General features: G+C 38.6%; 1 protein-coding gene across 1 annotated transcript in view; it reads right to left on the bottom strand.

The window, feature by feature from the left end:
• FBXL13 (F-box and leucine rich repeat protein 13) overlaps positions 1 to 27149 on the bottom strand; it is a 217273-nt gene that overhangs the window by 175641 nt on the left and 14483 nt on the right. The window contains exons 2-7 of the mRNA XM_027539757.1: positions 24792 to 24895; positions 24241 to 24331; positions 12997 to 13064; positions 12031 to 12185; positions 10615 to 10724; positions 8471 to 8635 (exon numbers count right to left, since the gene is read on the bottom strand). Of these exons, the coding sequence (XP_027395558.1) occupies positions 8471 to 8635; positions 10615 to 10724; positions 12031 to 12185; positions 12997 to 13064; positions 24241 to 24331; positions 24792 to 24895 (693 nt within the window). The remainder of the gene's footprint in view (positions 1 to 8470; positions 8636 to 10614; positions 10725 to 12030; positions 12186 to 12996; positions 13065 to 24240; positions 24332 to 24791; positions 24896 to 27149) is intronic.

The raw sequence follows: 27149 nt of genomic DNA, 5'->3' as shown, positions 1-27149 counted from the left end.
GGTCAGGAAGTAAGCTAAAGGAGTTCCTATCTAGTGGCATATAGTTATTGAGTGAAGAAGGATGGAAAGTGAAGGTGAAGGACAGTGAAGTAGGGTATTTAGCATGAAAAAGTGAACAGTGGTAACAGTCTGTTCAGGGTGCCATAACAAAATACAATAAATTAGGTGGCTTAAACAACAAAAGTGTATTTCTCATAGTTCTGGAGGGTGGGAAGTCCAAGATCAAGTGTCTGTCCAATTTGGCTCCTGGTGGGAGCTCTCTCTTCTCTGCCTTCTTGCTATATACGCACATGGCAGACAGAGCTCTGGTGTCTCTGCCCCTTTTCATACAGGCAACCACCCTATTGGGTTAGGATCCCAACTATATGACCTCATTTAAGCCTAATCATCTCTTCACAGGCCCTGTCTCCAAATACAGTCACATTGGAAGTGAGGGCTTCATCATAGGAATAGGGAGGAGGTGGGGGATACAAACATTTAGTCCATAAATAAGAGCTTAAAAAGTTTCTGTAAGAAATGGAAGGAAGAGACCCATGGAAGGATACATGGGCACTGTTTGGAGCAACTGAAGTTAAATACCACCTAGGTTCAGAAAGCCATGATAGCCCAGGCTTTCTGCATGGAAGCATTTATTGGTGGCTTGTGAGAGAAAGAGTGCCAGGCAGGCTCACTAAGTCAAGGAAATAGATGATGGGGTTCAAAGATGTTGAGGTTGCTGGAATTTATTGGCAAAGTGCTGGAAAAGTGGAAGTTACACAGAAAAGAGGGCTCCAAATGTCTGCATAGGGATCCTTGCCTCTTTGCATTTTAAACAGTGTGTCTGTGCAGGGGACAGGCCTTGAAGCTGAACAAGAAAACCACTCCTGGAGACAAAGCATCTACCGGGAATCTGTAAACAGTACAAATCTAGTTCATATGGACTGGGAAATTTACAAATTGAGACAAATCAGAGTAGAGACATGTCACAGAACACTTAGGGCATTCAATGAAGATCCAGGAAGATCACTTGATAAGCATAAGGATAAACTAGCACAGAAATATGTTATTCTAGTCTTTCCTTAACAAAGCTTAAGTATAAGCTGAGAAAAGATGAAGCCTGTCTTCAAGTAAATTAACTAACTGCAAAACCCAAGTTAATGCTTCTTAAAGAAAACAGGCACTCAACAATGTAACTTACTAAACACCCAGCATATAATAATTAAAAAATTACAATATCTGTAAAGAAGAAGGAAAATCTGACACAATGCATAACCAAGAGAAAAATTTAGAATGTAAACACATAGAGAAATTACAGGGATAATAGAACTGGTAATCAAATTCTTCAAAACAGCTATTCTGAAAATGCTCAAGGATTTCAAAGAAAAATGAAAGAGAAAGTGGAAAAATGTTTTAATGAACCAAATAAGTTCTAGAAATGAGTGTAACATCTATAGTGAAAAAAAGCACTGGAATGGCTTAATAGCAGATTAGACACTGCTTTTTTTTTTTAAAACCCTAAACAAGCACTGTTTAATTATTTTGAAGTTAGGCAGTCAACAATAAAAACAAAATTAAAAATCCCTACTATAAATGTCACTGCTGCTACTGCTGCTAAGTCACTTCAGTCGTGTCCGACCTGTGTGACCCCATAGATGGCAGCCCACCAGGCTCCTCTGTTCCTGGGATTCCCCAGGCAAGAATACTGGAGTGGGTTGCCATTTCCTTCTCCAATGCATGCATGCCATCTATAGAGTCGCACAGAGTCGGATGAGACTGAAGCAACTTAGCCAAATATCACTAATGATCAACTAATGGTCTTTCTGTAGTCCCAGAAAGATAAAGAAGAATGAAAAATATTTGAAGAAATAATGGCTGAAAACTTTCAAAATTTTCTGAAAAATATAAACATTTATATCTATGAGTTCAGTGAATTCCAAGAAGGACAAACACAAAGAAAACTACAAGGTATATAAAAATCAACTTGCTGAATATTCAATCATAAAAAGAAAAGTCTTCAAAGCAACAAGAAAGGAAAAAGACATATGCATATAAAGAAAAATATTCCATTGACTTCTCATTTTAAATAAGGTACAGAAGATAATGGAATGACATCTTTTAAATGGCATGAATGAAATGTTTAAAGGTTGAGAAAATACAAGCTGAGAAAATTAAGCACCAACAGAAATGTGCTTCAAGAAATGTTAAAGGAGGTTCTTCATGCTGAAGAAAAATGGTTTCAGATGAAAACTCATATCTAAACTAAAAGAAAAAACACCACAATCAACCAATCTGTGGAAAAATAGAAAATACTTTTTTCTGTAGCTTTAATTTCTTTAAAAGATCCCTTCCACTACCCTTTCACTTTCTTCTTTCAACGCAGTTCAGTCCTTAAGCCATTAGATTGGTCCAAGTGAAGGAAGCATCTGTGCCAAGGTGAGGGGCCCCGGGGGCCTCTGTTGGCCCAAAGCAAGGCATCAGAACTTGGGGAGTATCCACCCAGTGGAGAAGCCTTCCTTGCACAAGGTTTTGGAGACCAAGACAGGTAAGGAGGGTGTCCCCAAGGAGGAATGATCCACAGCCATCAGAGCCTCAGTGGAAAAAGGAAGAGAAATGAGGAAGCATGGCTCACTGTGGGATGCTGGAGCCCAAGAAGAGGACATCTGCTCAGCACAGACTGGGATAAGCAGAACGAGAAGGGCACTAGTCCCTGTGGAAGAACAGTGTAGGATATTGGAGTCTGCAAGGAATGAGGAGGAAGTCCCTAGGGAGGGACAGCCATTGTGGGATATAAGAACCTGAACAAGACAAGGAGGGTGAATTAAGGAAGTAAAAGTCTGTGTAAGATCCCTGGAGCAAGGGGCATGTGGAGAGCAGCTATGCTGGGGGAGAAGGTTGACATGTGGTGACAGGGCCTATTTAGTATAAGGCAGGCATCCCCAAAGAGGGGCAGCCTGTGCACAGAGATTCAGAACCTGAGTAGGGTAAGGGGCCATCTACATAGGAAGGTACTCAGTGCAGAGCGTGTTAGCCCAAACAAAATTAGGAAGGCAACTGACAGGGGAAAGGGCAACTGGCATAGAATATCATAGTCCAAGCATATGAGAAGGGCCTCTGAGTGGCAAGGGGTGTCAGAGCCTGAGCAGGATGAGGTATCCACAAAGAGGGGACAGTGGCAGCCACATGTGTGACTGCTTACACACAGGGGAGTGATCGGATAAGTAAATACATGAGGAATAATGAGAGTTGGGATTCTCACTGTTGGAGAAGGACATTGCAGATATAGAAAAGGAGAAGACTAGAATGAGTCCTGTGGTGATAAACTGAACTGGAAGTATTCACACGCAGTGTAGGTTTTAAGTACATAGAGATATGTATATATGGAGGAAATGTGTATGTGTGTGTACCTACTTACGCAATCTCTAGTTCTACCAAGAGTGCATGGGAGAAGCAACACTCCAATGGCAATGAACACAGGTAGTGTTCAAATCTTCATTTCTATGTACAATTCTCCATTCAAAAGGATTCAAAGAGTTCTAGATAAATGACCTATCCAGGATGGAGCAGGTAACATACAAGTGGAGACTGGAATATCATGTTGTGCTATAAAGTAGGGAAGTGCTCAAAGGATGATAGTTACATGCCAACAGGACACAGAAGGCAAACTGTTGTCGTTGTTCAGTCACTAAGTCGTGTCTGAGTCTTTGCAGCACATGGACTGCAGCACACCAAGCTACTCTGTCCTTCACTATCTCCTTGAGTTTGCTCAAGCTCATGTCCATGATGAGTCGGTGGTGCGATCCAAACCACTTCATCCTCTGTCGTCCCCTTCTCTTCCTGCCTTCAATCTTTCTAAGCATCAGGGTTTTTTTTTCAATGAATCAGCTCTTCGCATCACATGGTCAGAGTATTGGAGCTTCACCTTCAGCATCAGTCCTTTCAATGAATTTTCAGGGTTGATTTCCTTTAGGATTAACTGGTTCGATCTCCTTGCTGTCCAAGGGACTCTCAAGAGTCTTTTCTAGTGCCACAGTTTGAAAGCATCAATTCTTCAGCGCTCAGTCTTCTTTATGGTCCAACTCTCACAACCATACATGACTATTGGAAAAACCATAGCTTTGGACCTTTGTTGACAAAAAGATGTCTCTGCTTTTTTAATACGCTGTCTATGTGTGTTATAGCTTTTCTTCCAAGGAGCAAGCATCTTTTAATTTCATGACTGCAGTCACCATTCACAGTGATTTTGGAGCCCAAGAAAATAAAATTTACCACTGTTTCCATTTTATCCCCATCTATTTGCCATTAAAGGATGGGATTGGATGCCATGATCTTAGTTTTTTGAATGTTGAGTTTTAAGCCATCTTTTTCACTTTTCTCTTTGACCATCATCAAGAGACTATTTGTTCCTCTTCTGCCATTAGGGTAGTGTCATCTGCATATCTGAGGTTGTTGGTTTTTCTCCACGCAATCTTGATTCCAGCTTGTGAGTTATCCACCCTGGCATTTTCCATGACGTACTCTGCATATAAGTTAAATAAGCAGGGTGACAATATACAGCCTTGACATACTCCTTTCCCAATTTTGAACCAGTCTGTTGTTCCATGTCCAGTTCTAACTGTTGCTTCTTGACCTACGTACAGGTTTCTCAGGAAACAAGTAACATGGTCTGGTATTCCCATCTCTTTAAGAATTTTCCACAGTTTGTTGTGATCCACCCGGTCAAAGCCTTTAGCATAGTCAATGAAGCAGAAGTAGATGTTTTTCGAAATTCCCTTGCTTCTTCTGTGATCCAGCAGATGTTGGCAATTTGATCTCTGGTTCCTCTGCCTTTTCTAAATCCAGCTTGTACCCCCTGGAAGTTCTGTTTATGTACTGTTGAAGCCTAGCTTGAAGGATTTTGAGCATTACCTTGCTAGCATGTGAAATGAGCACAGTTGAATGAGAGTTTGAACATTCTTGGGCTTCCCTTGTGGCTCAGCTGTAAAGAATCTGCCTGCAATGCAGGCGACCTGGGTTCAATCCTTGGGTTGCGAAGATCCCCTGGAGAAGGTAAAGGCTACTCAATCCAGTATTCTGGCATGGAGAATTCCATGGACTGTATAGTCCATGGGGTCACAAAGAGTTGGACACAGCTGAGCAACTTTCACTTTCACTTTGAACATTCTTTGGCATTGCCTGTCTTTGGGATTGCAATGAAAACTGATCTTCAGCTGAGCAACTTTCACTTTCACTTTGAACATTCTTTGGCATTGCCTGTCTTTGGGATTGCAATGAAAACTGATCTTTTCCAGACCATTGCTACGTTTTCCAAATTTGCTGGCATACTGAGTGCAGCACTTTAACAGATTCATCTATTAGGGTTTGAAATAGCTCAGCTGGAATCGCATCACCTCCACTAGCTTTGTGCCTAGTAGTGCTTCCTAACGCCCACTTGACTTCACACTCCAGGATAACCACCATCGTGGTTAGCCAGGTCATTAAGATTTTTTTTTGTACAGATCTGTGTATTTTTGCCACCTCTTCTTAATCTCTTCTGCTTCTGTTAGATTATTGCTGTTTCTGTCCTATATTGTGCACATATTTGCATGAAAAGCTACCTTGGCATCTCTAATTTTCTTGAAGAGATCTTTAGCCTTTCCATTCTATTGTTTTCCTCTATTTTTTTGCACTGTTCACTTCAGAAGGCTTTCTTATCTCTCCTTGCTATTTCTTTGGAACTCTGCATTTAGTTGGGTATATCTTTGCCTTTAGCTTCTTTTCTTTTCTCAGCTATTTGCAAGGCCTTCTCAGACAACCATTTTGCCTTCTTGCATTTCTTTTTCTCTGGGATCGTTTTGGTCACCACCTCCTGTTCAATGTTATGAACCTCCGTCCACAGTTCTTCAGGCACTCTATCAGATCTAATCTCTTGAATTTATTTGTTACTTCTACTATATAAGCATAAAGGATTTGATTTAGGTCATACCTGAATGGCCTAGTGATTTTCCCTAGTGATTCTTTGCAGTAAGGAGCTTAGGATCTGAGCCAAAGTCAGCTCCTGGTCTTATTTTTGCTGACTATATAGGGCTTCTCCATCTTTGGCTGCATATAATCAATCTGATTTTGGTACCAACTATCTGGTGATATCATGCTGTGCTATAAAGTAGGGAAGTGCTCAGAGGATGATAGTTACATGTCAAAGGGACATAGAAGGCAACTTGAAAGGAGTCCTACTTCTGAATCTGGAAGAATTTGAGCACCAAAATAAATAGTGATAGTAACAGATTATATCTCATTGAATAAAAGAGAAAACCATGAGTCATACAGATATAAATAAACTGAAAGTTTGATAAAGAACAGGAATGTTTATATAATTGTAAAGTACCTCCCCACAAAATTCATATCCATTTCAAAGAGGGCAGTTGAATAGTAGAGAAGCAGACACCACCTTAAACAAGCAATCACCTGCGAAATCACCAATCCTAGGCAAATCCAAATTCTGTACCATGTAGTGAGAAGAGCACAGCCTAATGTCTGTGGTATTTCTAATAAAAATTCAGAACCTGAATCTATTCTGGAGAAAACAGAACAAGTTAAAATAAGAGATCTTCTACAATAAAACTGGCCTCATCTTCATGTCAAGGGAATGAAAATTAAAGAAAGGCAGACTCAAGGAGACGAACGGCCATGGTAGTCAGCTGTTCTTGTTTGATTCTGGATTGCATTCTTTTGCATTATTGGGACAACTGGGGATACTCAAATTAGATCCAAGGATTTTGATGGCTGACTTTAAGAGGATGCCCTTGTTTATAGTGAAAACTCCAGGAATATTTAGGGGTGATAGGTTATCATGACCTTACTCTCAAATTGTTCAGAAAAAAAAGTATATTGTATTGCACTTGCAACCTTCCTGTTTGAGATTGTTAAACATTAAAAATACACATTGGATAAAATATAATTGACTGTTTAAAGGAAAAATAAACTCTAGGGTTTATAAATACATAAAAATAAAGTACATGGAAATAATAGCATGAAGCACAGGAAGGGGAAGATGAAAGCATACTCTTGCTAGGTTCTTATATGTAAAGTGATAAAAAATATTTTAAGGCATAATCTGAAATGAATTGAAAATTCAGGTGCTTACTGTGTAAATAAACATTAGCAGTCAACATATAGGAGTTCAAAGAAAAACCAGCTACATAATTGTAGGAAGGAGTTTGATATGGCTTAGAAAAATAGCTAAGAATGACGTATTAATATGACACAAAAAGAAATAATCAGGGCAATAGTAACAGATTTTGTTACATAAAGCTTTAAATTTTCTCTGGTCAGACTCCATGGGCAAAACCGAAAGCAAGCATTAAGTGTAGGCATTGAGGGCTTCCCTGGTGGCTCAGATGGTAAAGCATCTGTCTGCAGTACGGGAGACCTGGGTTCGACCCCTGGATTGGGAAGATCCCTTGGAGGAGGGCATGGCACTCCACTATTCTTGCTTGGAGAATCCCCATGGACAGAGGTGCCTGGCAGGCTGCAGTCCACAGGGGCCACAAACAGTCTGATCCGACTGAGTGACCAAGCACAGCACATTAAGTGTAGGGGAAAAAATTTCAAATATGTTCCAGACAAAAGGTGAAAACTACCAGTATATAAAGGGTTTTCTTATAAACTGTAAGAAAATTATAGGAATTCCAATTTGAACACAAAGAAGATGTGAACAGGCAATTTATAAAGAAGAAACAGTGGACAAAAATGTCCTCATTCTGACTCTGTGCTGTACATAAAGTGCGAGATGAAATATAAATACAGGTATACATCTTGTTACCCAAAATAACTTGAGCTCAGCTCTACATTTAGAAAGATGGGTTTAGTACATGGGATTTTATAATGTAAATCTGCCATCAACCAGAATAAGGTGATATTTTACAACTCTTCCATTTATCAAGTAGTCCCACAAAATAGGGATTACATATTTATCAAAACAGGACAGAATATAACCAGTAGTTGGAATTATGGTTTATATTTCAGAGATCAATTCAATGACTTATATAGATACGTGATTCTTGTTTTTATGAACTCACAATCTAAGGAAGAAAGACAAGAAGCATAAATATGTTTAACTAACTGAAAGTTGCATTATGACAAGCCCCATTTACATTCCAGAGTATAGGTGTAACATTTAAAGTTAAAGGATTAGGGATTAGAGATTAAAAGGTATGCAGTGAAGTATCTAAAATCTGTTGTACCTTAAATGACAACATGTTCTTGAATGAGGAAGGAAAGAAAGACATTTTTTTCATTCTTATTTACTATTTCTTTAATTTCTCCATTTTTGATTATTATAACACTTTACAACCATCCAAATGGATGACTTCCAAAAACTGAGATAGCCCAAAGGCAGTTGTAAAAAATGTTTTTTCTTCAAAATATGGTTTCCATCATTCATACAAGGTTCATAAAACCACTCTCTAAGAAAACATTATCAAAACAACTAGTTAGGACATGAATTCATACGAACCTGTAATATTGCTCTTTTGGGTAACTGTGAAATGTCAAATTCAGGAATCCCACCTACAGGAAAGCCTTCAGACACAAATTGTTCAGGAAAAAAGTATTCTTCTTTAGAACTTGTTTTGAATTTTAACTTGGAGAATTTTTGTAATTGAAGTTCATGCTTTAGCATCTGCCATGAAAATAATTTACAGATTCCATGGAATTGTTGTAAGGACTAAATGAGATGATACATATAAAGCACAATGCTTGATACAATGATAGCACCAATTAAACATTATTATCATCATTGTCATTATATAAATTATCATTGTCCAGAGCATATGTAATAGTCTCTGAACCACCAAAGCATTATAGATCATTTCCACTAGCTGTCATACAATACTGGCATAGGCAGTCACCTTGAAGATGTGGTCCAGCCTTCTCTTGTAGAAATGAGAAAGCTGAAACCCACAGAGTCAAGGTTCTGGTAATGACAGGATTGATACTTGGCACACGGAAGGGTAAGGGTTACCCTGGAGCTATAAGAGGTGAGTCAGGGGACTTCTTTGGTCCAATGGTTAGGACTCCACCCTGTCACTATCAAGAGCCCAGGTTTAAGGTCCCTGGTTGAGGAACCTAAGATGCTAGAAACCATGTGGCATGGCCAAAAATGAAAAAAAAAAAAAAATATATATATATATATATAAATGTTTTTCTTTAAAAAATGTCAGAAGGAAAGAATTTGGAGAATTGCCTAATGTATCATTAGAGTAAATCCCCATTTTTACTTTCAATACATTCATTAAAAGCATATAATCAAGGAAAAAACCCTAAAGGGTAAATAAATGTTGTACCCATACACACACACAATTTTGCTGTAATGTGTGTACATATTAGAGCCTAAGGAAGAGCGCACAACGGGGACTAGCACGTAGCTCTCTCCTCCCAGCAGACACCTGCCATCCTCACTCCACCCTAGTGAATGCAGTAGTACTGTTAGGCCAAGAAATCACATAGCTAAAGTAAAACGTTTTCTTTAAATACTCAATTAACTATTTAATACATATCTACTCTAGTATTCTTGCCTGGGAAATCCCATGGATGGAGGAGCCTAGACTACAGTCCATAGACAGGGTCACAGAGAGTCGGACACGACTGAGCGACTTCACTTTCACCACTTTCACTTATATGAAGGATAATATTTCTATGTCATATATAATATACACTGTCATACATATTTATATATATATATATCAATTACTACAAAACATCATGTTTAGTATATGGGGATGGTTAGAGAACAGTGCTGCCTTCTCTCAGGGACATTCAGTTTAAGGGGACATAAAACAGCAGCCTGGTCACGCTGGTCACCTTTTCACCAGGAACCGTAAAACGGGGTTTAATTTCTTCCTATTTTTCTCTTTCCTATTTATCCCAACTTTATATTTCAGACTATTAGTAAAACATTACATACTAAATAATGTAACTACAAAAAATTCCAGCATGTTTCTGTATCTGTTCCTAGCAGTTACTGTGAATATTCTAAAAAAACATTAAATGATAATTTACTATACTGATAGCTAAAGCAAACTAGAGATGTTTTTATTATATAAGTTTGGAGGAGTTTGCTTGGATCCTCTGTTTTGACTGCTTTAATTTCTCATAGGTGTCCCAGTTAAGAATGGTTCAAGTGTAGAAATTCAGTAGTTTTAAAGATAATTTAGTATTAAGATTTTAATTTACTAAATTGGATGTTCAAAAGAGTAGACAGAAATGTAATCTTATCTAGAAAAGAATAAATTTAGTCTTTATCATTTATTTCTATTATAATCATATCAAACCATTTCTCTTCCACTTTAAACATTTATTTCCACTTAAACACTTGCTGAAACAAAATTCTTAGTGTCTTTATCAATAAATTTAAGTGAAATGTTAAAAAGATTTTTCCTTGATGTTGAACTTCAAATGAAAGAGCAAAATTCATTAGGAAATATTTTGGGTAAGTGAGGAGGCATTTAGATGATTAAATTAAAAGAACAAGGACCCCATTAAAAGTATGTAATATTCAAATCTTTAGTGTTTTCCACACACAGTATTATTATCTGAGACAACATCAATGTAACAGCAAAGTTCAGTTTCTAAAAAAAGTAAGTTTACAGTATGCCATACCAGCTCATCTTCTCTCTTTTTAAACTTATGTCTTGCTCTATCCCTCCATTTATTTAGGGTAACTATCATCTTGTAGCAGTGGAACATCTTTTGTATCCGCAGTAGTGCATCTGAAGAAAATGCATTAGATTACTGTATATAATTACAAGGTATTATAATTAATATTCTATCAGGTTTATAATATGAAACAATGCTGCATCTCATAGTTTTTATTTTAATTGCATCTGAAATTGATTACTATTGACAGCAATATATAGTACTGCTGAGACTTCATTAACTTGTAAACATCACCTTTGCCCTTATAAATTAAGATATTGTAGATGTAACAAAATGTCAAGTTATATAGCATTTCCTTTTTAACAAATCTGTTCTTTATAAAACCAGAACTTCCAGATTTATCCATAGAAGTAGAGTCATGAGATAGTACTTTTAAATACCCTGTGATTAAATAGATTGCTATATATATATATATATTTATATGTTTAAGCAGGGGTCCAAAGCTCAAACACAGGGGCCAGGCCAGGGAGGAGGATGATTAAGGCAGGCCTCGGGGACACCATTCTTAACTATCGCTAATTGCTTCCTCTCAGAAATAGAGACCCACTACCTAGCTTAATCGGTAAAGAATCTGCCTGCAATGTAGGAGACCTGGGTTTGATTCCTGGGTTGGGAAGATGCCCTGGAGAAGGAAATGGCAATCCACTCCAATATTCTTGCCTGGAAAATCCCATGGACAGAGGAGCCTGGCGGGCTACAGTCCATGGGGTCTCACAAGTCGGACACGACTTAGCGACTAAACCACCACCACCACCCTAATGTTAAAATCACCAGAGTCCACTCTGAGGTACCAACAGGAGCCAATCAAGAGCAAAGGATTTACTGATTTGCAGCAGCCATAAACAGATCAATATGTAGTTAGCTGGATGAAATCTCTACTCCTGCTCTGAAGAGCACATACATGCACTGTCCACTCATTACAACTATCGAGGGTTTAAGTAAAAGAAAATTATTTTTCTCTAAGTTTTCTCAGAAATTCATTAAATAAAATATAAAGAATAAAGAGCTGTTTATAAAAAAACAGTCAATTTTGATATCTATCTGTCCATCTACCTACCTATCCCAACTCTCTATTTTGTAAAAAAAGTTAATAGTAGCTCCCTATTTATATTGAAACTTGTATATATATCACACAAATAGATATAGAATTTTATTTAAAATATGCCTGCTTTCTTTTACACTAAAACTCTTTGAGACAAATCTCATTAAATACTTTAAATTCGTGACTTTACATTTCATGACAGTTTTCTAGACATAAAAATAATAAATTCTCTAGTACAAGTTATGTTTAACTGTTAAGTTTGTTGAAACTTTGGATCCATGAAAAGAAAAACCAATTGTTACTATATAAGGATTTACCTCTAAGTTGTTCTTTTCTATTTTTCACATAAGAGTGCCAGTGATGTAATACATGTTTTTTAAGTCTGAAATTGGCATATACTATTGCTGCTTCCATTTTTTCAGCCAGAAGTTCATCTTCATTTGTAGGAGGTATTGCTATCTCTCTCCATGTGCTATAAGCAGAAAATGCAGGAATATAATATTTTGAAGTTACAGTAATACATTAGTAAATACACAGAAAGAGAAGAAGTAATATACTGGGCCTCCTTTACCTCCTCAAAAATCACAGCTTCAAAGAAGCTATTAAATTATTTGCATTGTTTTATTTACAATCAGTCCTTGCATTTTCTTTAAGCTTGCATTTCCCTTGTCTACATTTGTAAAGCCCCCAAAGCTCTGAAATTGAAACTTTTTTTTTTTTCTCCCATAACCTATTTAGAGGCAAAGCTAGACCTGACCTAAACTAATTTTGCATCAAAACTTCTCAGAATCTGACACATAACGGTTCATAGTATTTCTTCATTCCACTTAGCAAGAATGTACAAGTACATTTTATTGTAGAAATACTAATGTGTTCAGATATGTTTGGTTCCAATGTGCCATCCCAGACACAACTGAAGATGTTATATAATACACAGTGTGTGCAGAGATTTTCTTTCTAAAAAAATTTGAAGAAAGGGAATCTAGATTTCCGAATATGTCTGTCTACAGGGATTTCAGATAAGGGGATTATAGACCCGTACCTTCAGTTTTGAAGTTCTATTTAAAAAAAGACAAAGTGGTACCTTGAAGAAACAAAGACTATCTTGTAACTAAGTCAAAGCTGAATAAATATAAAAGAAATATATAATATAAAATGGTGAAAACAAAATTAAATAGATAAAATCAGTACAACTGGCCAAAAGTGAGTTGTTCTTCATATGGAGAATCTCTAGAATAAGAACACAAAGAGGAGGGAATAATATATAAAACTCATGTTCTTACTGAAAGTGGGTCTTCAGTAAACGCCCCGTATAAAAAGTACATGCTCTTATCATTAATTCTGGAGTCATCTAAAATGAAGGAAGACATGAAATAACAAGCATTAGAAATAAATGAAATGCAAAGGCTACCTCTGGAAGATATAGAAGAGAATGAGAGCAGTGATTGCATCTGGGAAGTAGAGTTAGGCCTAGGGAGATAGGAACAGATTTCTGGAAGAAGTATAGACCATTTATATATTTTGGAATTTTATTGTGCATGCCTAACTATTTTTTTAAGTTGAAATCACAGCTTAAAATTTCATTGTATTGCACTTACTTTAAAGCATTTTAAGGTAAACACTCTGGCATTATTATATTGACAGGAGTATAGAGTTGCTGGACCAGGGTTGGCTAGTCACTATTAAGTTGAATGGTTTTGCCTTCTCAAGAGTAGAAAATGAGGGAGGGATAAATTGGGGGACTGAGATCGACATATACACACTACTATATGTAAAATAGGTGACTGATAAGGACGGGCTGTACAGCACGGAACTCTACTTAATACTCTGTAATGGCCTGTATGGGGAAGAGTTTAAAAAGGAGTGGATATGGGTATATGTGTAACTGATGCACTTTGCTGTACACCTGAAACTACCACAACACTGTAAATCAATTATACTCCAATCAAATCTTTAAAATATAAATAAAATGGGGGATGAAACCAAAGTCAAAAAAAAAAGTAGAAAGTGAGATTCTCTGTTTTAAAATATATATAGGAATGCCTCATTTAACAAGCAGGAATAGGAAAACTACGTAAGTTGAAAGTCTAAACTGTGGAATACACTGAGAGAGATGCAGGCATCACTTCCAGTTACTCACAATGACACACATTAATGTGGGAATAGCTCACCAAGGATTGCTGACATTGTTTGTGCCTTCTCTGTGTTCTTAACTATTTATTATAGGTACATGGCTACTGTTAAGTGTGAATGATGGTTTTCTCTTGTTCTTGCCACCTGTTTACCATTTGTTGTTGTCTACTCGCTAAGTCATGGCCAAATCTTTGCAACCGCATGGACAGCAGCATGCCAGGCTTCCCTATCCTTCCCTATCTCCTGGAATTTGCTGAGATTCATGTCCGCTGAGTCAGTGATGCTATCTAACCATCTCATCTTCTGCTGCCCCCTTCTCCTGTTGCCTTCAATCTTTCCCAGTATCAGGGTCTTTTCCAGTGAGTTGGCTCTTTGCATCAGGTGACCAAAGTTTTGGAGCTTCAGCATCAGTCCTTCCAATAAATATTCAGGGTTGATTTCCTTTAGGATTGACTAGTTTGATCTCTTTGCAGTCCAAGGGACTATTATGGTCATATCTATTGAGTGTAGAGATAAGTTTCGTTCAAATATATACCAACTTCCCAGAATTCAGACAGAATTCAGTAGGTGATGGCACCCCACTCTAGTACTCTTGCCTGGAAAAATCCCATGGATGGAGGAGCCTGGTAGGCTGCAGTCCATGGAGTTGCGAAGAGTTGGACTCGACTGAGCGACTTCAATTTCACTTTTCACTTTCATGCTTTGGAGAAGGAAATGGCAACCCACTCCAGTGTTCTTGCCTGGAGAATCCCAGGGATGGGGGGGGGGGGGGGGGCTGGTGGGCTGCTGTCTATGGGGTCGCACAGAGTCGGATACAACTGAAGTGACTTAGCAGTAGCGGCAGAATTCAGAATTCTACTTTTCCAAGTCAAGGATTTTTCTCCTTTGCTCATTGCTGTAAATGCTTTGATAAGTTAACAGATACAGCATGCACATGTTGATCACGAAGTCAATTTTAGGCATATAAGAAAGGCCTGTGTGCCCCCTGATATTCTGCCTCATGTTCAACGACATTTGAAAATTCTTGCTTTTAATGGGGATTACAAGTAAACTGTCTGTGGTGAGGGGAGAATATAAGTTATTGAAGTCTTTCTTTACTAAAATTCTGATCTTTGTGGGGGAAAGGAATCCAGGGGAGTAAAATCAGAGTATTGGGGTTGGCGGAGGGGGAGCTGCATGACATCTGTCTCAGCCCCATGGATTGTGGGTCTGAGCATTATGGAGGAAGAGACTACAGCAAAATCCAAAAGTTGCTCTTATGAAGTGTACAACACAAAATAAGGAAAGGCATTTCCCCCACTTCTGTACAGCACACACGGCACAGTGCCATCAAATTTCACGTGACTTTAAATTTTGTAAGTTGGGAATCATGTGATATAAAAGTATTACCTACCAAAATCTTACATTATGCCAGGTTTTGAAATAATGCAGACTTTCAAAATAAAGTTTTATCAAGAAGCACTTTATTTCAAAACTGGTGGGAAAATGAATGGAAGGTTTTAAGTTCTTGCTACACCATGGTACTATTTGGGCATGTAATAAATGTGGCCTTAGTCTTGAAGCACAGGTTTGACTTACTAGACATCTTCAGAAAAGTTATAAAAGTTATCTCTTTTGAACAGTGTGACCATCAGTTATGGTTTGACTAGAGCAAGGAATCCAGTGAAAGGAGTGCTATTTTGGCATCAGAAGGATTCGTGGTTAAAGGAGCCTGAAGCTCCACCTCAGGTTAGACATCAGAGCTCTTAGGAAGTCAAGAATAGCAGCGCTATGACTCCACCTTTAGATGGTTTCACAGGTTTGGGACAGAAACAATCTTGGAATTCTTGAATTTACACAGAACAGCTTTGGGATTCCCAGGAGCAACTGATTGGAATTTTAAGGAAAAACCAACCTCTGTGTTACCCAGATAGGGCCTGGAAGCAGTGAAATTTGGGATATCAATACTGTTAGCAATGAGATGTTGAGCTTCCCTGGTGGCTCAGTAATGCAGACATGGGTTTTATGCCTGGGTCGGGAAGATCCCCTGGAGAAGGAAATAGCAACCCACTTCAGTATTCTTGCCTGGTAAATCCCATAGACAGAGGAGCCTGGTGGGCTACAGTCCATGCAGCTGCATAAAGAGTCAGACGTGACTTAATGACTAAACAACAACATCAAGTCAGCACTTTTACTGGTATCCCAGGTTGCTGACAGCTGGGGAAATTTTTAATTAATTAATTAATTTTATGGGGAAATTTTGAAATAAATGAAAGGATAATGAAATGCCATTACAAATCATTAATCCTAGTTTACAAACATACCAAATTCATGGCTATTTATGTCAGTAGTGATTGGTCCCATTAATTGTAAACTTTGTAAGACACTTACTTTATTTGTGTGTGTGCTCAGTAGCTTCAGTCGTATCTAACTCTTTGTGACCCCATGCACTGTAGCCTGCCAGGCTCCTCTGTCCATGGGACTCTCCAGGCAAGAATACTGAAGTGGGTTGCCTGCCCTCCTCCAGGAGATCTTCCCAAACCAGGGATCGAACCCCTGTCTCTTATGTCTCCTGCACTGACAGGCAGGTTCTTTACCACTAGCAGCACACTAGGCTTCCCTATCCTTCACTATCTCGCAGAGTTTGCTCAAATTCATGTCCATTGAATCAGTGATGCTATCCCATCATCTTCCCCTCTTTTCATTTTTCTTTCAATCTTTCCCAGCATCAGGGTCTTTTCCAGTGAGTCAGTTCATCACCCCAGATGGCCAAAGTATTGGAGCTTCAGCGTCAGCATCAATCCTTCCAATGAATACTCAGAGTTGATTTCCTTTAGGAATGACTGGTTTGATCTCCTTGCAGTCCAGGACTCTTAAAGAGTCTTCTCCAGCACCACAGTTTGAAAGCATCAGTTCTTCATTGCTCAGCTTTCTTTATGGTCCAACTCTCACATCGGTATGACTACTGGAAAAACTACAGCTTTGACTATATGGACTCTTCTCTTTCAGCCTTATCAAGAGGTTCTTTAGTTCTCTTCACTTTCTGTCATTAGAGTGGTATCATCTGCATATCTGGGTTGTTGATATTTCTCCCTGCAATCTTGATTCCAGGTTGGGATTCATCCAGCCTGGCATTTCACATGATTGAATGTTTATGTTCTCCAGAATTCATATGCTGAAACCTAATCCCCAATGTAATGAATCGTATTTAGAGGTGGGGCTTTTTGGAGATGATTAGGTCATAAGGGTGGAGCTCTCATGAATAAGAAGTGTGTCTTTAGAGAAGAGACCCCAGAGAGTTCAGTCTCCCCTTCTGCCATGTAAGATTATAACAAGAAGATGGCAGTATATCAACCAGGAAGCTGGCTTTCAAGACAACGAATCTACCAGCACCTTGATCTTGGACTTCCCAGCCTCCAGAACTATTAGAAATAAATTTCTCTTGTTTATAACCACCCTATCTATGATATTTTCATTATAGCATCCTGAACAGACTAAGACAGGGTGGAGTGAATTAATTTAAATCCCTCCCAGTTCTAAAATATTTATTTTTCATAGGCTATAAAAGTTATTAGTCAAAACAATAATAGTAAAAAAGAAACCATGCCTTTAATGAAGAAGTGAGCAGGGTCTAACATAGGTATCATGGCATGACATAAAATGTTAGACTTCTCACGATGAGTAGTTTTATTTTTTGACCTCAATATTATTGAAAAACTGTTTAATGCTCAAGGGGCTTTTGTACATGGAGGGAAACAGTGACTACTCTTTGTATTTTATTATTTTTTTTTCTAATTTTATTTTATTTTTAAACTTTACATAATTGTATTAGTTTTGCCAAATATCAAAATGAATCCGCCACAGGTATACATGTGTTCCCCATCCTGAACCCTCCTCCCTCCTCCCTCCCCATACCATCCCTCTGGGTCGTCCCAGTGCACTAGCCCCAAGCATCCAGTATCGTGCATCGAACCTTTGTATTTTAGAGCTATGTTTAATAAACATATTTAATTCAGTACCACTTGGAAAAGTCCATTTTTGTTAAACATGTAAATATCTATTGCAAATTTTATTAGGTAAACTCCTTGAATGGCATCACCGACTCGATGGGCATAGGTTTGGGTAGACTCCGGGAGTTGGTGATGGACAGGGAGGCCTGGCGTACTGCGGTTCATGGGATCGCAAAGAGTGGGGACATGACTGAGCAACTGAACTGAACTGAACTGAAACTCCTTGAAACAACTTAAATGAAATTAAAACCTTATTAAGATGTTCTTTAGAACTCTCAAATGCCATACATAGCAGAAAAGCATACATTATGCCATACCATTAGCTACTATTACTAAACTTCACACTTAAACTTATCCTAAAGTAAACAGTATGAATCTAGTTGCATATCTTCATTTGTTGTTGTTCAGTTGCTAAGTCATGTCCGACTCTTTGCAACCCCACGGACTGCAGCATGCCTGGCTTCCCTGTCCTTCACCATCTCTCTGAGTTTGCTCAAAGTCATGTCCATTGAGTTGGTGATGCCATCCAACCATCTCATCCTCTGTCGCCCCCTTCTCTTGCCCTCAATCTTTCCCAGCATCAAGGTCTTTACAGTGAGGCGGTTGTTCGCATCAGGTGCCCAAAGTATTGGACCTTCAGCACCAGTACTTCCAATGAATATTCAGGTTGATTTCTTTTAGGATTGACTGGTTTGATCTCCCTGTAGTCCAAAGGACTCTCAAGAGTCTTCTCCAGCACCACAGTTTGAAAGAATCAATTCTTTGGCACTCAGCCTTCTTTATGATCCAACTCTCACATCCATACATGACTACTGAAAAAACCATAGCTTTGAGTATGAGGACCTTTGTTGGCAAAGTGATGTCTCTGCTTTTTAATACGCTGTCTAGGTTTGTCATAGCTATTCTTCCAAGGAGCAAGCATCTTTTAATTTTGTGGCTGCAGTCACTGTCTGCATTGATTTTGGAGCCCAAGAAAATGAAATCTGACACAGTTTCCATATTTTCTTTATCTATTTACCATGAAGTGATAGGACCGGATGCCATAATCTTTGTTTTTTGAATGTTGAGTTTTAAGCCAGCTTTTTCACTCTCCTCTTTCACCTTTATCAACAGGCTCTTTAGTTCCTCTTCACTTTCTGCCATTAAACGGATATCATCTCCATATCTTCATATGCATATCGGGATATCTTCATTATTTCTATACTTTTTAAATTTTTGTTCCTTCCAGATTACAGTGACACTTGTGTTCATGCCTGCTCAGGAAATAGTAATCCACCCACTCTCACAAGAGAACAAATGCTTTTGTAAACCAGCAAGATTATAGGATATGGTTATCTTGTTTGGGGAACAAGGTCTATCTGCTTCTCCCAAAGTATTAAAACCCCAAATTTCCTTTTCATAGTTAAGCTTTGTTTGTTGTATCAGTAAGATTTTTTTAAGTCCATATCTTTCATTTAAAGTTTGGTAACAAAGTGCTCTCCCTGCCAGCAAGAATAGAAGGCGACATGCGGTCTGATACTTCGGTGTAAGTAAAAGGGAAGGGGGACACAGTGTATTTGCTCACATTCTTTTCAAAAATAACAATGGGGAGACACACTAAAAGCTACTAAAATTGGTTACCCAGAGAAAGGGATGGAATAGAGTAGATACAGAGGCTGGAAAGGAAACAGTACTTCCTTGAATACTCATTTTATTGCTTTGATTTTGCCATCATGTGATGTTAGAAATAATTGAAAAAGCATAATTATAGCAAAGAAAGAAAAGATGACCATCAACACAAACAATTATTATTTTAAATAACAAAAAAGTATTATTTTAATGAAAATACCAGGTAGGATATACACATCTTCAAAGCAAAAAGAACTGAGTAATTTTCTTAAACTGCTTTCCATAGTTCTATGGTTAGTGGTCTTCTTGTATAGTTATTTCAAAACCATTATATAGGTATTGTAGGATGACACTAATAACCAATTAGTTAATGTCTGTAAGAATCAAGATTCATTAAAAGTGGGTCAAGCAGACCATGGGCGCCTCCGGATACAATGCGCTGGACAGAACCCAACGTCCACTCTGCAGTATTCTTGTTACCAGAGAACAAAAGGAAAAACAAACCTGAATATCACGTTTGTAGATCTACCTTCAGACTTGCAGGAAATACAAGAAACAAAACAAATGAAAGGAATTAGAGGAAACAAGAATGTGGGACCTTTTACATGACAGATGATCTGTTTTCTTCAATAAATTAGTGGCATGGGGAAAAAAGAAGAAAGAACTATTGCTGATTACTAGAGATATTAGATATTAGTATGGAACAACCAAGTATAATATGTGAACCCTGTATGGATATCAACTTAACAGAGCCATATGTAAAAAGGCATTTTTGAGGCAATTTGGAAAACCCACATATGGAGTAAATATGGAGTCTATATATATATCTGAATGTAGTCAGTCCTAGACGATATTCAGGAGTTATTGCTCATTTCATTACGTTTCATAGGCATTTGCACTGTGCTGTGTTCTCTGTCAGGGCTTTCCAGGTGGCGCAGTGGTAAAGAATCTGCTTCCAATGCAGGAGATGTGGATTCTGTCCCCGGGTACAGAAGATCCCCTTGAGCTGTTGTTGTTGCTGTTCAGTTGCTCAGTGGTGTCCCATCCCCTGGAGTAGGAAATGGCAACCCACTCTGGTATTCTTGCCTGTGAAATCCCAAGGACAGAAGAGCGTGGTGGGCTCCAGTCCACTGGGCTGGACACGACTGAGTGACTGAGTACAATATTCTCTAAAAATGCCGTTTCTTGTTAAAGATGCACAGTGAAGTATTTACCAGTAAAAGTAATGCAACTCCCGAGATTTACTTTCTAATACTCCCAACCAAAGGTGGAGAGGAGAATAATTAAGAAAATTGGCAAAATATTCATTATTGTTTAAGCTGAATAAGGGGAATTATTATATACTCTCACTTTTGAGTTATGTGTAAGTTTTTTCTATAATAAAAATGTTTTAATGCTATAAATGCCTTTTCTTCTTGTAATTAGTAGGCCCATCTAGAGATTTCATTTCCTAAGAAATGAGAATCAAGTCTGTGAAGTTATTTTTCCTTCTTAACAATAGACAATTCTTTCATCTTGGAACACACAGTTAGACTGTCTATCTACTGTTATGAGAACAATTTCTCTGTCTTTTTATAATTGTTTGGCTTATGGTTTCTTGTATTCATTCTTCTCTTGGCAAAGAATAACAAACAAATGCTTATTATTAAAATGGGCATGTAAACAGGCTGTCCTTGCTGGGCAGGACTGCGTAGTATGAAGCCATGATGACTGCACCATAAAAAAATGCTGAAACCATGCAAAGCCCTCTTAACTATCAATGAGGAAAATTGCGATTGTTTGTGATCTATAAAACATTTTTATCAAAACATTAAAATCTCTCTGACTAGCAGTTATAACTATAGGAAAGAAAAATAAAGGGGGAACACAACTAATCTTTATTTGGTGTACTATAATTTAAAATGCCTTGGGATTGTTTGGTTGTTAAGTTGTGGCTGACTCTTTTGTGACCTCATGGACTGTAGCCTGCCAGGCTTCTCTGGCCATGGAATTTTCAGGCAAGAATACTGGAGTGGGTTGCCATTTCCTTCTCCAGGGGATCTTCCCAACCCAGGGATCCTGTATGTATCTTTTGCATTACAGGCAGATTCTTTACCACTGAGCCACCAGGGAAGCAATCATTGCATATGGTGACTACAGCCATGAAATTAAAAGATGCTTGCTCCTTGGAAAGAAACCTACAACAAACCTAGACAATGTGTTAAAAAGCAGAGACATCATTTTACCAACAAAGGTCTGTGTAGTCAAAGCTCTTTTTTTTTCCAGTAGTCACATATGGATGTGCAAGTTGGACCATAAAGAAGGCTGAGTGCCAAAGAATTGATGTTTGTGAATTGTGGAACTGGAGAAGACTCTTGAGAGTCCCTTGGGCTGCAAGGAGATCAAACCAGTCATTCCTAAAGGAAATCAATATTTCCTTTATTTCCTGAATCTTCATTGGAAGGACTGATGCTAAAACTGAAGCTCCAATACTTTGGCCACCTGGTGTGAAGAGTCAATTCATTGGAAAAGACCCTGATGCTGGGAAAGATTGAAGGCAAAAGGAGAAGAGGGTGTGGAGGATGAGATAGTTAGATAGTATCACCAACTCAAGGGACATAAATCTGAGCAAACTCCAGGAGATAGTGAAGTACAAGGGAGCCTGGTATGCTACAGTCCATGGGGCTGCAATGAGTCAGACACGACTTAGCGACTGAACAACAACACAGATTTACAGTTTGCAAAGTTATATCTAGTTTCTGTTTTTTTCTGACTTATGAAGTGGGCATTATTTCTATGCCTTGCTGAATTTTCATATCCCATTCTAAATCTGGATCCGCACCAGTATTTTGTACTTTTAATGTCATGAAATATCTCTGAAAATTTATTTTCAAGTGAAACTTAAGATTTGAAGTAGCTACAGTGTCTCTTAGAATTCTGTGCAAACTTTTAAAGATTCTCTATAGGGTTATAGCTAGACATGGGACACAATCTGATTGTGTTTTATGAGGTCAGTTTCAAAATATTGCCAATGTTTACCCTTCTAGATCAGTGGTTTATAATAATTTTAGTATCTTACAGCAGTGGTTTTTCAAGCTTTTTTTCATGCAACATTATTCTCAATTCAGGACTATTCTAGAGGATAAGGGGTGAAGAGGAGAGGGCCAAGAATGCCATCCCCTGGATCTTCCCTTTCCAGCTCCTGAGGTTGCCCCAAAACACCTCCAAGAACACACTTTGCAGATGTCTGTACTCTATAGTGGATCAAAATTCTGTGCTTGATAAAGTCATTGAGACTCACATATGATGCAGATCATCTATGATCAAACAAATGGGTTCTTCCCAGTGTACTGGTGCCTCAGAATCATCCCAGGCTTGACAGAAATTCTCATCTATTTCTATCTCTCTGTTGCAGACACTGGTTAGGATCCAATGTTACTCTCTACCCATCCTTCTTCTTGTTTTTTAAACAAGTTTTTAAATTTATTTGTTTTCCCTGGTGGCTCAGTGGTAAAGAATACACCCACAGTGTAGGAGATGCAAGAGACACAGGTTCGATCCCTGGGTGGGGAAGATCCTCTAGAAAAGGGAATGGCAACCCACTCCAGCATTCTTGCCTGGAGAATTCTATGGACAGAGGAGCCTGGCAGGCTACAGTCCATGATGCAAAGAGTCGGACATGACTGAGCGACTAACACTTTATTTCTGGCTGTGCTGGGTCTTTGTTGCTGCTTGGGCTTTTCTCTAGTTGCAGCGAGCAGGGGCTACTCTGCATTGCACAGGCTTCTTACTGCAGTGGCTTCTTTTGTTGCGGAGCACAGGCTCGAGGGCACTGAGCTTCAACAGTTGCAGCATTCGGGCTCGATAGTTGTGGTTCCCCAGCTCTAGTGCACAGGCTCAGTAGTTGTGGCCGATGGGCTGAGTCGCTGAGGCATGCGGGATCTTCCTGGATCAGGGATTAAACTTGAGTCTCTTGCGTTGGTGGGTGGATTCTTTACCACAGAGCCAACAGGGAAGCCCCTCCACCCATCCTTCTAAATGACTCTTCGGTTCATTCCTGGCTCTCAGCACTCACTGTGACCATGACTTTGATTGCACTTTTCAATGCCTGGCTTCACCAGCAACTAGCCCTGCCTACCCTAACCGAGACACTGGTGAGGGATCTAGAGATATCACACGTCTAATTCATGTTGCTGTTTCTCTCCCCACATGCCTTTTGTTATTTTACCTTCTCTCAGTTACACAATCTTTGTTCTAAAAGTCTCCATATCCTGCAGTACTTCCTTGCCCTCTTTACAGGATCAAAACCAACTGTTGGAGCTGGTTGTTCCTCTCATTAAGTTGGTCTGGCTTTTAAGTTAGGTTCTTATTAATGTTTCAGCCATATCTTTGTAGCATAATTCCTGGACAGACAGCAAAGAAAATGGAGGAGGATGGAATACAGAGGAAGTAGATTAGAATGGAAAGAAACTATCCTCCTTTAAAGCTTTCCATAATGCTATTTTTTCTTTTTTTACCATTGTAAAGATGCAAGAGAGGGGCAGAAGGAAAAAGGGGGAAATTTAATGGAAAGATTTTATCAGAAAGATGAATAATAACTGCCTCTCCAAATGCTTCTTGGAAGTTTGGGGAGGTTACTATAAGTGTTGCTTTGTGTGTGTGTTTGTATATATGTATGAAATGTTGCTTCACTTTCCTGAGTTCCTCAATTTCAAAAACAATTTGACCTCATACCTCTCATGAAATCTAAAATCTATTTGAGAGCTTCCATCCAAACTTAAGATGTATAGTGTAGAATGTTTGGTTAATAATACTTACCAGCTGATCATCCAGTCCAAAAAGTTGTTCCAGGTAAGTTTCAGACAGTCTCCGAATTTTTGGTTTCATTAATGGATCAATGCACATATCCCTTTAAAAAATCATAAGATGTAGTCAAAAAATCATTTCATTTCATAGCTGTTAGTTCCATTATTAAATCTGTGATTTTAAACGGTGGAGGGGAAGGGAAGGAAAAACACTTCCCCTTGGGATAAACATGTCAGAATCTCCTGGAGAACTTTTTCAAATTACTCCCCCTCACAATTCTGCTGAGGTCCCCAAATAGGCATGCCTCCATCCTCATCCTCAAGTTGAAATAAACTGCCCTATGAGCACATGTTCTTGATAACAGTGTGTTATGTTTCTGAGTTAGGAACAAGTGGAGAAATTGTTACTATTGAAGTTTAGGGGATTTAAAAGCCCATGCAAAGATTCTTTAATAATCTTAAGATTGGAAACATTCATTAGCAAGACCTCTTTGGATACTATACAATGAGTGTTTTATCTTCAAAATAAAATATCTCCCTACCATTAATCAAAAGACTACTCACCAGAGTAGAGTTTCAAGACCATTTTCCATTATTCCAATGATCATTTCCTCTAAATACCTCAGAGGATCCTCAGGACATGTAACCAGTAGACCACATAACAGAGCCTGGGGAAAGGAAGTAGAATCAGTGTGTCTGGATCTGCATGTTCCTCCTAAGCAACAGATAGACTTTCTGTTCAGTCAATTACAAAGTCAAATAACATGACAGTTTTTTAAGTAAATGTGCCTTATAGATACCCCCTCTATATTTATTCAGTGCTACCAAATGACCAAAACAAAATGCAGTTTACCTTTACTCTTTAAAAAAATCCATTATAAATGGCAACAGAGTCATTGCACAGAATTTTGCATTACTTGAGAAGTACTTTACAGTCCAAATGAAGACATAGTTGTGATTACCATAGATCAATGGTTTCTACCAATTTTAAATATGAAGAACCCTTTTTTATTGATGTATAGTTGATTTACAATGTTATGTTAGTTTATGGTGTACAGCAAAATGCTATATATGTGTATACATATATACATACATACATATGCTGTGCTGTGCTTAGTTGCTCAGTCATGTCTGACTCTTTGCGACCTCGTGGACTGTAGCCCACCAGGCTCCTCTGTCCATGGGGATTCTCCAGGTAAGAATACTGGAGTGGGTTGCCATGCCCTCCTCCAGGGGATCTTCCCAACCCAGAGATTGAACCCAGGTCTCCCACATTGCAGGCAGATACACACACACACACACACACACACACACATACATGCATACATATATATGGGCTTCCCCAGTGGCTCAGTGGTAAAGAAACCACCTGCAATACAGTAGATGCAGGAGACATCATGAGTTCAGTCCCTGGGTGGGGAAGATCTCCTGGAGGAGGACATGGTAACCGACTCCAGTGTTTTTGTTTGGAGAATCCCATGGACAGAAGAGCCTGACAGTCTACAGTCTATAGGGTCGCACAGAGTTAGACATGACTGAAGTGACTTAGCAATCACACATGCATATAACCATGTATATATATAATTTTTCATTATGGTTTATTATAAGATATTGAATATAATTCCTTGTGCTATACATTAGGACCTTGTTGTTTATCTGATAATCCCAAACTCCTAATTTGTCTCTCTCCACTTTTCCTTTTTCCTCTGGTAACTGTTTTCTATGACTGTGAGTCTGTTTCTATTTTGTAAATAAATTCATTTGTATCATATTTTATATTTCACATATAAGTGATATCACATGGCATTTGTATTTCTCTTTCTGGTTTACTTCACTTAATATGATAATATCCAGATCCATCCATGTTGCTGCAAATGGCATTATTTCATTCCTTTTTATGAGCAAGTAGCTTTCTATTCAGAGAAGGCAATGGCAACCCACCCCAGCGTTCTTGCCTAGAGAATCCCAGGGACAGGGGAGCCTGGTGGGCTGCCGTCTATGGGGTTGCACAGAGTTGGACACGACTGAAGCGACTTAGCAGCAGCAGCAGCTTTGGTTGTATATACTGCATCTTCCTTATCCATTTATCTGTTGGTGGACATTTGGGCTCCTTCCATGTCTTGGCTATGAGGAACTTCTTTTTAAAGTCAAAAATTCCTCAGACTTAACCATGAAAATGACTGAGAAAATCCAATATCAAAATCAAAATTTACTGTGAATCCAAAAATTCTTTTAAAAATGCTTTCAAATTTTATCATTCACAACATTTTCAGGGTTATATTTGAAAAACTGTAGCACAGTTCATATACTTGATAAACAAATGACTTATTGGATTATATCTAAGATAATCCTTAAGGCACATATATGGAACATCAGAAAGCTGCTGCCATCTTATTTTCTTCTATGAGTTCCTCCCAAAAGAAGGAACTTCTTATTAAAGTATTGGTGAGACATACATTGAATATCTCTCCATCTGAGACAGAGGAAAAGGATTTGCAGCACACATCTCACAGAAACCACCTGGAATCCTTAGACATTTCTCTTTGCCTCTTGGTTCACTGGTGGGTCTTCTGGGTGTGTGTGTGTGTGTCTGTGTGTGTGTATAGTGACAGAGGCACTCTCTTTGGCCCTTATTCCACATAAGATCTACTTTTGCTGGATTTTTTCCTGCTCTTCTAACTCTTATGAACAAAATAATTCCACCTTCCAGTCATGCAGAGTTCTTCCCACCTCCATGGGCCAAGTCAACAGATGCAGGCCTGGGGTCCTGTATTAGATCCTCAGCTGTTCTCACAGTATTCCTTCAAATGAGAAGAGGATCATCTCTCTTGATTGAATCTGCACAACACATTTTCCTCCTTTCAGTAACTCCATGTCCCCCTCTTGGTGTGCAGCCTGCAAGTCGGGAACCTAGCCTTTAGG

The sequence above is a fragment of the Bos indicus x Bos taurus genome, chromosome 4 (genome assembly GCF_003369695.1).
Source record: "Bos indicus x Bos taurus breed Angus x Brahman F1 hybrid chromosome 4, Bos_hybrid_MaternalHap_v2.0, whole genome shotgun sequence".
Classification (NCBI taxonomy): Eukaryota; Metazoa; Chordata; class Mammalia; order Artiodactyla; family Bovidae; genus Bos; species Bos indicus x Bos taurus.
Note: the sequence above shows the minus strand (reverse complement) of the source record. Positions and strands in the feature narration are given on the sequence as shown.